Source organism: Anolis carolinensis, chromosome 5 (genome assembly GCF_035594765.1).
Source record: "Anolis carolinensis isolate JA03-04 chromosome 5, rAnoCar3.1.pri, whole genome shotgun sequence".
NCBI classification, from domain to species: domain Eukaryota; kingdom Metazoa; phylum Chordata; class Lepidosauria; order Squamata; family Dactyloidae; genus Anolis; species Anolis carolinensis.
The window spans coordinates 86,269,393-86,282,539 of NC_085845.1; the positions used below are offsets into that span (position 1 = coordinate 86,269,393).

Sequence of the window (13,147 nt, forward strand, 5' to 3'; positions counted from 1 at the left end):
AAAAACGTAAGAAGTACAGTGTTCCCTCACTTATTGCGGGGGTTAGGTTCCAGGACCACCGGCAGTAAGTGAAAATCCGTGAAGTAGGGACGCTATTTCAGTAGCTATACACTATTTTAAGTCTTTATCAACCAATCGTGTGTTGATAAATCGTCTCCTCCTTCTCCCGTTGCCACTTGGGCTCCTTTTCTCTTCCTTCAGCTTCTCCTTCCTCCCTTTCTCCCTTCCTTAAGCTGTATATTGTAGTTTTTTATGATTTATAATATTCTTTTAGGGTTTATTGAAAAACCGTGAAACAGCGAATCCACAAAAAGTGAACTGCAAAGTAGTGAGGGAACACTGTACATCTAAAATAAAAACACAAATTAAACAAAACAAATAAGTATATAAACCACAGCTTAAAACTCAGTTTAAAACAACATTCATCAATCCAATGACAATTTGCTGTGGTAAACGTAGCCAGGTTGTGACACTAGGACAAGGGCAAGGGAAAAGTGCAAAACTACGGCCATGGGGTGTACAAGGCTCCATAAAAATTATATTGCTTAATTTGTGGCCTAGATGTTATAATCATAGAATCATAGAGTTGGAAGAGACCTCACGGGCCATCCACGGGCCTGCAAAAAGCAGGAAAATCTCATTCAAAGCACCCCTGACAGATGGCCATCCAGCCTCTGCTTAAAAGCCTCCAAAGAAGAAGCCTCCACCGCACTCCGGGGCAGATAGTTCCACTGCTGAACAGCTCTCACAGTGAGGAAGTTCTTCCTGATGTTCAGGTGGAATCTCCTTTCCTGTTGTTTGAAGCCATTGTTCCACGTCCTAGTCTGCCGGGCAGCAGCAAACAAGCTTGTTCCCTCATCCCTATGACTTCCCCTCACATATTTGTACATGGCTATCATGTCTCCTCTCAGCCTTCTCTTCTGCAGGCTAAACATACCCAGCTCTTTAAGCAGCTCCTCATAGGGTTTGTTCTCCAGACCCTTGATCATTTTAGTCGCCCTCCTCTGGACGCTTTCCAGCTTGTCAACATCTCCCTTCAACTGTGGTACCCTGAATTGGACACAGTATTCCAGGTGTGGCCTGACCAAGGCAGAATAGAGGGGGAGCATGACTTCCCTGGATCTAGACGCTATTCCCCTATTGATGCAGGCCAGAATCCCATTGGCTTTTTTCACCGCCACATCACATTGTTGGCTCATGTTTAACTTGTTGTCCACAAGGACTCCAAGATCTTTTTCACACGTACTGCTGTCGAGCCAGGCGTCCCCCATTCTGTATCTTTGCATTCCATTTTTTCTGCCGAAGTGAAGTATCTTGCATTTGTCCATGTTGAACTTCCTTTTGTTAGTTTCGGCCCATCTCTCTAATCTGTTAAGATCATTTTGAATTCTGCTCCTGTCTTCTGGAGTGTTAGCTATCCCTCCCAGGTGTCGTCTGCAAACTTGATGATCGTGCCTTCTAACCCTTCGTCTAAGTCGTTAATAAAGATGTTGAACAGAACCGGGCCCAGGATGGAACCCTGTGGCACTCCACTCGTGACTTCTTTCCAAGATGAAGAAGATGCATTGGTGAGCACCCTTTGGGTTCGTTCGCTTAACCAATTACAGATCCACCTAACCGTAGTTTTGCCTAGCCCACATTTGACTAACTTGTTTGCCAGAAGGTCATGGGGGACCTTGTTGAAGGCCTTACAGAAATCTAGGTACGCTACATCCACAGCATTCCCTGCATCTACCCAGTTTGTAACTTTATCAAAAAAAGAGATCAGATTAGTCAGGCATGACTTGTTTTTGGTAAATCTGTGTTGACTATTAGCAATGACCGCATTTGTTTCTAAGTGTTTGCAGGCCACTTCTTTAATTATCTTTTCCAGAATCTTGTCTGGTATCAACGTGAGGCTAACCGGATGGTAATTGTTTGGGTCGTTCTTTTTTCCCTTCTTGAATATAGGGACCACATTCGCCCTCCTCCAATCTGCTGGAACTTCTCCCGTTCTCCAAAAACTTCTCCCATTCTCAAAAACTTGTTTGACTGGAGCCTAGGCATTTTTAAGGTGTTCTCTTGTGCCCTCCCAACTACAAACTTCGGAACTAGAGAATGTTATGCATTCAAAAACAAAACAACCTGATTTCCTCTCTTGACAGAGGTTGCTGTACTACCAACTCCTGATCTTCCTTGTTCCCTCATCTCTTCTGTCCCACAGGCTGTTTGTGCCCACTGTATCCCTAACTTCCGTGCAGCATAATACAATCAGGACTATGTTTCTTTCCTTATTTTCTATGTTTCTTAGACATTCACTCTTTGGAGGAGGATGAGCTGCTTCTCTTTGCTCTCAGTGGGACCAACCATTCTATGCTGCTGCTGTAAACAAATGGTAAGACGGACAGTCTTTCATTGCCCTGGGTTGGATAATGGGAGCCACAGCATATTAATTTGGTGTCCCTTGACTGAGATGATAACAAGAAGCTGAGGATTTGTTGTTGCTGCTAGTATTAACATGTTGCATTCATTTTTCAGTCTGTGACTCCCATGTGGGTACCCCTGAAGAAAACAAAATTGTAAGGCAGAAATGTTATTTTCAGATTGTTGAATTTAAATGAGTTAGGTGGCTGAACCAATGCACAGAACAAAACCATTATGTTCTGGTGAGAAGCCTTGAAATTTGCCTGCTTGATGAGAGCTATGATTTTATTTATGAACATAATTTAAAATCTTAAGCCCAATTTATCAAGGGCTATATCAATTCAAAAACATGGTCCTTTGTATTGGGCTCGGGCTGTGGCGCAGGCTGGAGAGCAGCTGCAATGAATCACTGCAATGACTCACTCTGACCAGGAGGTCATGAGTTCGAGGCCCGCTCGAAGCCTATGTTTGTTTGTCTTTGTTCTATGTTAAAAGGCATTGAATGTTTGCCTATATGTGTAATGTGATCCGCCCTGAGTCCCCTTCGGGGTGAGAAGGGCGGAATATAAATGCTGTAAATAAATAAATAAATAAATAAATAAATAAATAAATATTGGATTTAGGCCTTGTTGTTGTGTTGTTTACTCATTCAGTCGCTTCCGACTCTTCGTGACCTCATGGACCAGTCCACGGTAGAGCTTTCTGCCGGCCATCGCTGCCCCCAGTTCCTTCCAAGTCAAGCCAGTCACTTCAAGGATACCATCCATCTATCTTGCTCTTGGTCGGCCCCACTTCCTTTTTCCTTCCATTTTCCCCAGCATCATGATCTTCTCCAAGCTTGGGTTGTCATGAGAAGAGTATAGCAAATAAAGCTTGCTAGACTTTAAGAAGCCATATGGTTGTTCTTCTTTTTACAGAAACTGACTAATACAGCAAAATTGCTATATCCTGAAATTGAGATCTGATGATATGTTACTATTAGAATCATAACTACGTTCCCATCTCACTTCCTGAATCTTCATCTGAATCCCACCATATCCATTATGTGGCCAGAGGACCATGAAAGAAGGCTATTCAGCCGTTCATTGTGCTTGAGCAGCCAGCCCCCAAAACATGATGCCACCCTCTTTGTGAATGCTTTGTTTTCCTGCTGAAGCATAGGGGAGTCAAGTAGGGTGAAGTGCTCCAGTATGGAGGGTGGAGCTTTATCATCTGCACTGATTGTAAAAATACACACACATATATATACAACCGCCCTGAGTCCCCATTGGGAAGATAGGGCAGAATACAAATAAAGCTTATTGTTGTTATTATTAGTAACATGATACCAGTGTATGTGTTTATGGGATCGTATTTGCAAGTCATTCTTTCCCCCAAAAGATGTTCTCCTGTTGCCATACTGTACACCCTAAGACACAGGACATGTTGAGAGATGAAAGGGACTTATTGAAGACCACCTAATGGAGTTCAAGGGCCTGAACCTATCCACAGCCCAAGTTCTGTTAACAACACAAGTGGCCTGTGCAGAAAACAATGCACATAAATGGGGCAGGCAGCTGGATGGGTAGGAATGGATGGCTTGTTCTCCACAACCTCTGTCTATTTTCCAGAAACGGAGAACAACCTATGGGCACTCAAATTATAGAAAAAATGAGTTGTGATAAGCTTCCAAAAGTAGCAAATGCCAGACAGGGCTCCAAGATTATCAGGAGAGGTTCTTCTCTCAAGTCTCATCACCATTGGAAACTTGGATAACTCTCTCTTTGTCCTTCCAGAATTAGGCCAAAACATATTTATTTAGAAAAGCTTTCAAACAGAAATGGGATGCTGTGTTGTTTTAGGATAATTGTCCTTAACAGCCTTTTCCTTTATTTTTAATTATATTTTAATTGAATTGTTTTAATAACTGAAATTAGTTGAATTCTAATTAAAATTACTCATTTTCAAGAATTTGGCACAGAGAATCTGAGACTGCTGAGCTGGCAGTTAAACCTCATTATATCAGGAATGCTGATTGCAGAAAAGAAAACACTTCCAGTTAATTTTAATTCCCTGTTTGTGCTCCAAGGTCTCTCTCTATCAGTGTAAACCTAAGTCAAAGATTTCTCCTGTTTACTCAAATATTTCATTAGCTCAGTGTTCTTCAGGGCAGTTGGAAAATGAGATTTCACTGTACTTCTGTTCCCAACACCTGGGAGTATTTGATCAGTTTCATTTGCTGAATTCAGGCAAGCTCTGTTTGTTTCCTTTTACAATAGGCACTTTCAACTGACTTTTAAAAATGTCTTTGGCCTTGCTGCTCGTATTTCTTTTCCCCGTATAAACAGAAACCTCCTCTCTAGTCTCTGATGAGCTCTGTACTCTCATTTCTGTGTACCCATCACTCTCAGTTCATGGATTTGTATTGAATTTATTGACCCAGTCAGTGATCCTTAGTGAAGAGGCTCTCATACATCTTGCTAAATGCACTACTGCTGTTTCTCTTTCCTCCACTATTTGTTTCTCTCACTTGAGTTTGCCGAAACCATCCCAGCAACAGCAAGGCTTTACACTTTGGAGACCTTGCAAACCCTTTCCTTTGATGTGCAAGTTAATTATTGTGCATGAGACACAGAAGGTTAAAAGTCAATACAGGGACTTATAATTACAAAACAAGGAGAGACACAACAAAACTGACTCCCTATGTCTGGTACTGACCTCCACCTCCCCATGTCTGATATTTCTTAATATCAGTATTTGATAGAGGAATGCACCAAATAAGTTAATGGAGAAGCATGGCATCATGTGGACTTTGGTGGTGTCTCGTTGGTTTATATGTTTATTCATTGACGTTCTTCCAGTAGAGAGAGTACTTCGAATTTGGGACTGTTTGTTCTATGAGGGATCAAAAATAATTTTCTGAGTGGCCTTAACGTTAATTAAGCAACAACAAGCTTTCATTCTGGAAGCCACTAACTTCCCTGATATCTATGACAAATTGAAGCAGATCACCAAAGGACCATTTGTAACAGAATGTCATACTTTCATGCAGAAAGTATGAAATATCAACATGTGCTTTATAGGTTACATTGTGTAGATCATGAGAATTATGACTTGATTTCCACTGTTAGGGCAGAATATGGAGAAACAGAATGGTTTCTCATTGGCAAGAGGCTCAAGCAAGGTATTTTATCTCCCAGTGTGTTTATAGTATAAACAGAATATAATATAAAAAGTGGGATGAAAGGAAGGAGATGTGAAAATTGGAACAATTAATGATGAAAGTTATGGAGGAAGGTATCAAAACAGGGGTACAATATTACAAGTTCAATGTTTAGAACACAAAAATAACAACCACAGACAGGGCCAACCCTAGGTAATTTTCAAGTGTATGCAAACAGTATTTTGCTTACACTTGAAAATTACCTCAACCTCTGAGGATGCCTGCCATAGATGTGGTGAAAGATCAGGAGAGAATGCCTCTCCACTCTGAGCCCAGTGACGACAGCCAGGCCCCGGTTCTGAACTGGGATGGCTGTCCCTGCCTGGGCCAGCTGCGCATCCCCCCTGCATCCTGGTTCAGCACCGAGGCCTGGCCATCACCACTTGGCTCAGAATGCTCAGCCGGAAAGGGAAGGGGGTGAAGCTGCCTGAATGACAGACAGCCAAGAGCTGCCAGTCATTCAGGCAGCTCCTCCCCCTTCGCTTCCAGGCTGAGGCTTAGTGTCTGAGCTGAGTGCTGAGGGCCAGGTCTCGGTGCTGAACTGGGATGGGGGGAGGTGCCCTCACAATCCTCCCTGGGCGCCCCAGGCCCCGCCACCTCAACGGCACCCCTAGAGGATTTTGCGCCACTTGCAGTTGCTTACCCGGCTTATAGCTTTAGCCGCCCCTGACCACAGATGATTTAAGCAACTTTGAAGTGGGTGATGAATACACTGAAATAGATAAAGATTTCCCAGTACCTTGGGCCCAGTCATTCATCAAAATGTATTAATGAATGATGAGATGACAGTTAACACACAGAAAGACAGCTGTGAAGAAGTTAGATAATATTCTCAAGTGTAAAGGAATATAGTTAAATACCAAAGTTAGGCTCATTCATACCCAAGTATTTCTATTTCTATGTATGGCTGTGAAAGCTGGACAGTGAAGGAAACTGACAGGAAGCGAATCAACTCATTTGAAATGTGGTGCGGAGGGGAATTCTACAGATACAACGGACTGTCAAAAAGACAAATATCAACTCCTACAGCAAGTCAAGGTTCTCACAAGAAGCCAAAATGAAGTAAATACTTTGTATATACATCATGAAATAATAAAATACAACAACGCTCTATAAAGTGGAAGGCAGCAGGATGAGAGGAAAACCATGCAACAGGTGGATTTGTTCAATCAATAAAAGTGCAGCCTCTGACTTTTACAAGACCCGAGTATGGCTGTTAATATCAGGATTTCTTAGAGGTCTCTCATTCATAGGGTCATTACTAATTGAAGCTGACTTGATGGCCAACAACAATAACAAATTAATGTTAACAAAGAGGATCTTTAGAAGGAGCCCTTCACATATTAGCAACCACAGGGCATTATGAGGCTGCTGTGTCTTTCTTCCCCTAACAGGCTTTCTGCAGTAAATAAAAAGATGTAAGAAGCAGTTGAAAATAAAGGAGGATTATGAATGAATGCTGATTATATCTGAAACTCCTCTAAAATTCACTTAAATGGGGTAGGATAAATATCTCGCAATGCAATTCCAAATGCTCCATGTGCTCTTCAGATTCAACATTCTTAAAAGCTTCAGTGGCAGTTTTTCCAAAGTTCAAGAACTGCCTGTTTAATGAAACCCACTGCAATTTATGGCGTGTGTTGATAGCTGTTAGAGATAGGTAAAGCCTCTTATATTGCTCTTATATCTGAGTCAGACAACCTTCTGAAACATGTAGCCTTATGCTTCTACAGTAGATAAAGCTGATTATATATAGACTACAACCCACAACATTAGGTGAAAATAAAGTTCTGTGATGCTCCTGTAATATATGGAAGGAGGTCTCTCAAGGAGACTTTCAACACTGGTTTCAAATATAGTGATTCATTTTTACCAACATTTCATTATTGATATGTTCTATAAATTCATTCTCTTAATTCACAGTCACAAAAATAAACAAATACGTAGTTTTCTCACTTGCAATACACTTTTTCTTAGAGGGCAACATGCAAGTCACTATGCAAGTAATTTGTAGTTTGGGGTAGAAGTGGAATGACAGCATCTCCCAACCCAGTGATTGCCAGAAGTCTACGTGGGGTGATGCAGAGCAGAAGTGGGAATACCAGCTAATGAAGTGAAACAGATGGAAGGGGTATTTAAGTCTGTTTTCCCAGGTGTGCTCTCCAGTTTGTCCCGGAGCATGGCTCTGACTTTCACCTTTTGTTGTGTTGGTTTTGTGTTCTATTACCGAAACACACGAATGATTTACCATTCTGGGGGATGGTCAAGGATCCACTCTCATCGATGTCTCCCTGGCACTGATAATGTATCAGATCCCCTTAAGTGACTCGGGTTATGTCAAATGGAATGGGTCTTGCCTAGCTTGGGAACAGAGGTCTTTCTTGAACCTGCTGACAGCAATGGGACCACACAGGGGACATTTATCCAAGTGGATCCCTTTCTACTCTAAAGGTCCAGGCATCGAGCCAGAGATCAGGCTCATTAATCAACAGGTGGATTGGCCAATGCTTGGATCTGGTTCCATATGTATAATCCTGTCTACAGCTCTAATCAATAACTCATTTTTATGGTGTATTTGTGGGTTATTTCATGTGAAGTGGGACTCACCCCTAAACACACAAAATGCACAGATTAATATTTTTATATCATGTTTTTCTTAAATCAGTCAGTTCCATCTGACATGTTAGTTCTCCATGAAAACCCTTAGTTGTGCAGAGGTGACTGTCCTGTTACAGTTTTTAGCACTCCAAATGATTTTTATTTTAAAAGAATGAGAGAAGAATCCTGTTAGCCAGTAAAAATTTGTAACCTACAACTGTGCAATGTATTCTCACATAGCCCCCAGTTTATGTAGGGACCATGAAAATCCCCCAAATTCTACTTATCGGTAAGCGGGTGCCAAGATTGATAGAGGTATATTCCTCTGTTGATCCAGAAGCTACTGCCTGATGATCCTATCCTCCCATACATAAGCAATTTTTGACATAAGAAAGATTTATGACAGGGGTCCCTTTTCTGCCTGTTACATTAGAGATGTCCCACAGGAGGGATGGTGAACAACAGGCTGGGGAACAAATCACCATTGATCCCATTAGTTGCTTACTAATATGTGGGATTTGCAGGAGCGTTTGGCTGGAATCCACTATGTAGTACCAAGTGCACCCATAACATTTGGATGACAATTATGTAAGAATTAATATGTTCAGGATTGAATATTCTAATTTTTCCTCACTGCACTAAGTTGTTTGTTTAACAGAACGCACTCCAGAAGGACTTCTTCACATGGGCTTCTTTTTGGTGCCAGTGACGGGGTTTTTTGAGTTCAGCCACTGAGTTCGATGGTTCCCATCACACCCATTACAAGTACTTCTGTGGCGGCTCCATGGTCAAACTGGGAAAAAATCCCTGCCACTGCTAAAAAAGAATCAGGCAGTGCATGACGGGGAGCTTCCTGTCTTTCCATAAGAAAAGGGGCTGAGGCGGCCTTTTGAAGCTTTTTACTGAATGATGGGGCAGGGGGAAGCCGGGATAGTGTGGGGAGCAGGGTGACAGGTCACCGTACCTCCTGGGCGGGCTTATGGACCCAGAGGTTTCTCTAAATGCAAAACGGCCGTCTCTATCATTCTGCACCCTGCTTTACAGAAATACACTGTTTGCAGATCAAAGGCATTGGAAGCTAGGAATGATAGTCTAGGTTTCAATGCTGATGCATACGAATGCTTCTGTTTGGAGAAGAATGGATCGAACTTGCGTTTTCTTTGCCCCCCCCCCCCCCCCCTCGGTTGGGAGGGGAGGGAAGAGAAGGAAGAGAGAGAAAGAGCAAGCAAAGCAGTAGCTTTGAGGGCGCCGCCTTTTCCTCCTCCTTCTTCTCCTCTGTTGCCATCACCTTGTCCTGTGGGTCTAATGGGGCAAGGATGTGTGGTGGGACATGAGGATGGCGTTGCTCTTTCAGCAGCACTTGCAGCCCATGCTGACTTACTGGAAAAGTGATTCTCAACCTGTGCGTCCCGTGGTGTTTTGGCCTACAACTCCTAGAAATCCCAGCCAGTTTAGCAGCTGTTATGATTTCTGGGAGTTGAAAGCCAAAACATTTGGGGACCCATAGGTTGAGAACCACTGGAGCGTCTTCTTCAGCTTCAGCTTCTGCCTTGCCTTCCTGAGGAAAAGTTAGTTACCCTTGGCTTTATCTGTCAACTGGTGTGTGTGTACGGTGAGGGAGAGCTCTCTCTCACCAGAGTCAAGGGGCCGCCGTCCCCCTGGGGCTCCTCCCTAGGGCTCCTCCCTGCCTCTTCTTCATCCCCCCCATATGATGAGGGGAAGCTGCGACAGAAGGGGCCTGGAGCCATAGGTCCCCACACAGCCACTGCTGGGATGCAGCAAGACAGCCCGATTCCTGCAGCGCATGTGAAGAGGTCCTAAGTTCAGTCATAGCAATATAGCTAATGAAAGACAATGGCTAGGTCTTTAGACCTGAGTCTGTGGCCCCCGAATCCATTGCTAAATGGTGAATTAACAGAAAGGCGATCCATTTGAATCAATAGACTTATTTTAGTTTGGACCAAACTGTCCAGGTATCTGTAAAGTGGCTCAGAAAGTAGCACAACACAAACCTAATTTCAAGTAAGGGCCCCTCTAGACAAGAAAAGCATTCCTGAAAGTCCCTTTTTGTTCTTGTGCAAATCGATTTTATTTTGGAGAGCCACATAATGTTTGTGTCAACCTAAAGTATTTCCTGGAAACTTAGATCATTACTAAGGATTTTCCATTCTTACTTCCCTGGTCAGTTCAAATTAACCTAGTATTTTCAGAAAGGAAATATATCATTACTTGGCTATATATTTGTGTTATCCTAGAATTAGCTAAGATGGCTGCTATCTATAAACACAGGTATTATTTCCAGGGCACAGACTCATTAGGAGAAGAGGAATGTACGCACCAGAAATAATCCGATTGTTTAACTAGTGTAATATTTCTGAAATGCTTTAATACTTTCATTATAACACCTGAATAAAAATAATCAACTTAGGCTGGATCTACACTGCCATATAATGCAGTTCAAACTGCCGTATATGGGTCTATGCTGATCATGTATTTATTTATTTATTTATTTATTTATTACAACATTTATATCCCGTCCTTCTCAACCAAAAGAGGACTCAGGGCGGCTTACAATAAAATACAGATACGTAAAAATATATAATACAATGCGAGTCAATTAAAATCAACTAGCTTATAATTCATCTTAAACTGAATCATATGGCAGTGTAGACCCAACCTAAGCAAAAACTGATAAACCAGTTTCTGAAATATGGCATGAAAATAGATGTGACAAGTGAGAGAGGGAAGAGGAAAAACAGTGGTGATGAGTTTGGATGCAAACTCGGGAACATGTAGGTAAAATAAAAATAAAACCTGGAATATGTCTTGAGATATTCCTCCCATTCTGATGAGCCATTAAGTATCTAAAAGATTGTAGCTTGAACATCTGCATATTTACTTGGAAATGAACTTTTACTTTGATCAGTAGAGCTTACTGTCAAAACTCCTTCATTTATCTTACCCTCATTCTTCCATTTCTTATTGCTGGCCCATCTTCTGCCAACCTCAACACATAGAGATCCATTTTGTACTCTCGTCCTCCTCGAATACTGAATCCAAAGCCTTTGGCTCCCTTCTCCATGTCGACAGTAAAATAATCAAAATCCTGTGGGGGAAACATAAGGAAACAGATTACTTGATTTTCAAACTCATTTGAATACATGGAAAAAACACAAGGAAAACAGATTTTATTTGCAACAGCATTTCTTTCCTTTAATGAAGTTCAAACTCCAAATTCATAACTCATTAAAATAAAAGCATGCACACAGACTCAAAGGGATTTGATGCACATATCAAACGCAAGGCCTACAGGCTGAATCTGACTTGCAAGGCTTTCAAAGAAGGGCAACATAGTTATATTCATGCAGTCTTACAATTACAAATGGCCCTTTGAAGGCAACCATAAAGCTGATGTGGCCCCCTGCTACAGACCAATTAATATACCAGCTTCCCTGTTATTATGGAGAGTGTCCAATGTGAAGTACAGGCAGTCTGTTCATTACAAACAAGGTAGGTTCTGTAGGTTTGTTTGTGAATTGAATTTGTATGTAAATCAGAACAGGTACATTTTAAAATGTAACTCCAGTCGATATCTATCTATCATCTATCTATCTATAACATATGGAACCTGCCCTGCGGTGTTTGTTTTGCTCTGTTCAGAAGATTTCACTTCACTTCTTGTCCCTATGAGAATTGGATTTTGAAAAAAAAAAAGGCTCGTTGTGGAAACAAGGATTGGTGATAAAACTTCAGTGGAGATACCATTTCCCCCCATGATAACTCTTTCAGGAATGAATTTCACTTCCTAGGGGTAGATTTCGCTCATGTCCTGTTGTCTCCCCCATTCTTAACTATGAGTTGTTTGTAAGTCAGATGTTTGTAACTTGGGGACTACCTTTACTCCACATGGATATCCAAATACACAAATCCCTGGAAAAGCCCTTTCCACCACCCCTTTCTATAGTGTGCCTTTGTCACACTACCCAGATTGTGGAGTAGAGAATACTCTTGCCATCTGGCCAGAAGTAAGGCCAAGATTTATTTGTTTGGACATCACAGTAAATCATAATTTATTGTGACGCCCCAACCAGTAAATTTTAGTGTTTCTTCACAATTTATGGTGACAGGAATGAGCTTAGGCAAAAAGCAACTTTATGTACTCTTTCCCATCACTGCTGCTTCTCATCTGGCATGGCTGCCATGAGGAGAAAGCAAATTTTCCCTTCTAGTTTTGATTCCACAATTTGTTGTATCATCCAAGCTTTGATTTCTCCTTTTATTATATCATCCAAGTTTAGCAAACTGTCATTAGTTTTAATAATAATTTATCCAAAATAAGTCAGCTTCAAACAATGTTTCAAAAACAAGGAATCAAAAATCCTTTGCTTAAAAAAATCATCACTATCATCATTTGACCGAAAGGTCCCAGGTTCAAATTCCGGGAGTGGAGTGAGCACCCGCTGTTGCTCCAGCTTCTGCCAACCTAGCAGTTCGAAAACATGCCAATGTGAGTAGATCAGTAGGTAAGGTAATGGCGCTCCATGCAGTCATGCCGGCCACATGACCTTGGAGGTGTCTACGGACAACTCCAGCTCTTTGGCTTAGAAATGGAGATGAGCACCAATCCCCAGAGTCAGACATGACTGGACTTAACATCAGGGGAAACCTTTACCTTTACCTTTTATCATCATTTGGGCCCCACCTTTCTGCTAAGACTGGGGCTCAAAGTAGCTCACAATTTAAAAATAATTCTAAAACAGTTAAACATACATACAGACTATTAAAATAGAATTATTAACAATATTACCATATATACCCAAGTATAAAACAACCCAAATATAAGCTGAGGCACCTAATTTTACCACAAAAAACAGGGAAAACTTATTGACTTGAGTATAAGACAAGGGTGGGAAATGCAGCACCAATAAAAATAGATACCAATAA

The 13,147-nt window shown here is 41.6% G+C and overlaps 1 protein-coding gene and 1 long non-coding RNA gene across 22 annotated transcripts in view; one reads left to right on the forward strand and one right to left on the reverse strand.

Annotated features, from left to right (window-relative positions):
- The window catches only part of LOC103278957 (uncharacterized), a 94,360-nt gene extending 90,632 nt beyond the window's left edge, over nt 1-3,728 (forward strand). Inside the window, exon 8 of the long non-coding RNA XR_506447.3 lies at nt 3,321-3,728. This is a non-coding gene — a long non-coding RNA (uncharacterized LOC103278957). The remainder of the gene's footprint in view (nt 1-3,320) is intronic.
- magi2 (membrane associated guanylate kinase, WW and PDZ domain containing 2) overlaps nt 1-13,147 on the reverse strand; it is a 929,612-nt gene that overhangs the window by 55,128 nt on the left and 861,337 nt on the right. For all 21 annotated transcript variants that reach the window (XM_062983516.1, XM_062983514.1, XM_062983518.1 and 18 more), the window contains one exon: nt 11,166-11,309. In XM_062983516.1, coding sequence (XP_062839586.1) covers nt 11,166-11,309 — 144 coding nt within the window. The remainder of the gene's footprint in view (nt 1-11,165; nt 11,310-13,147) is intronic.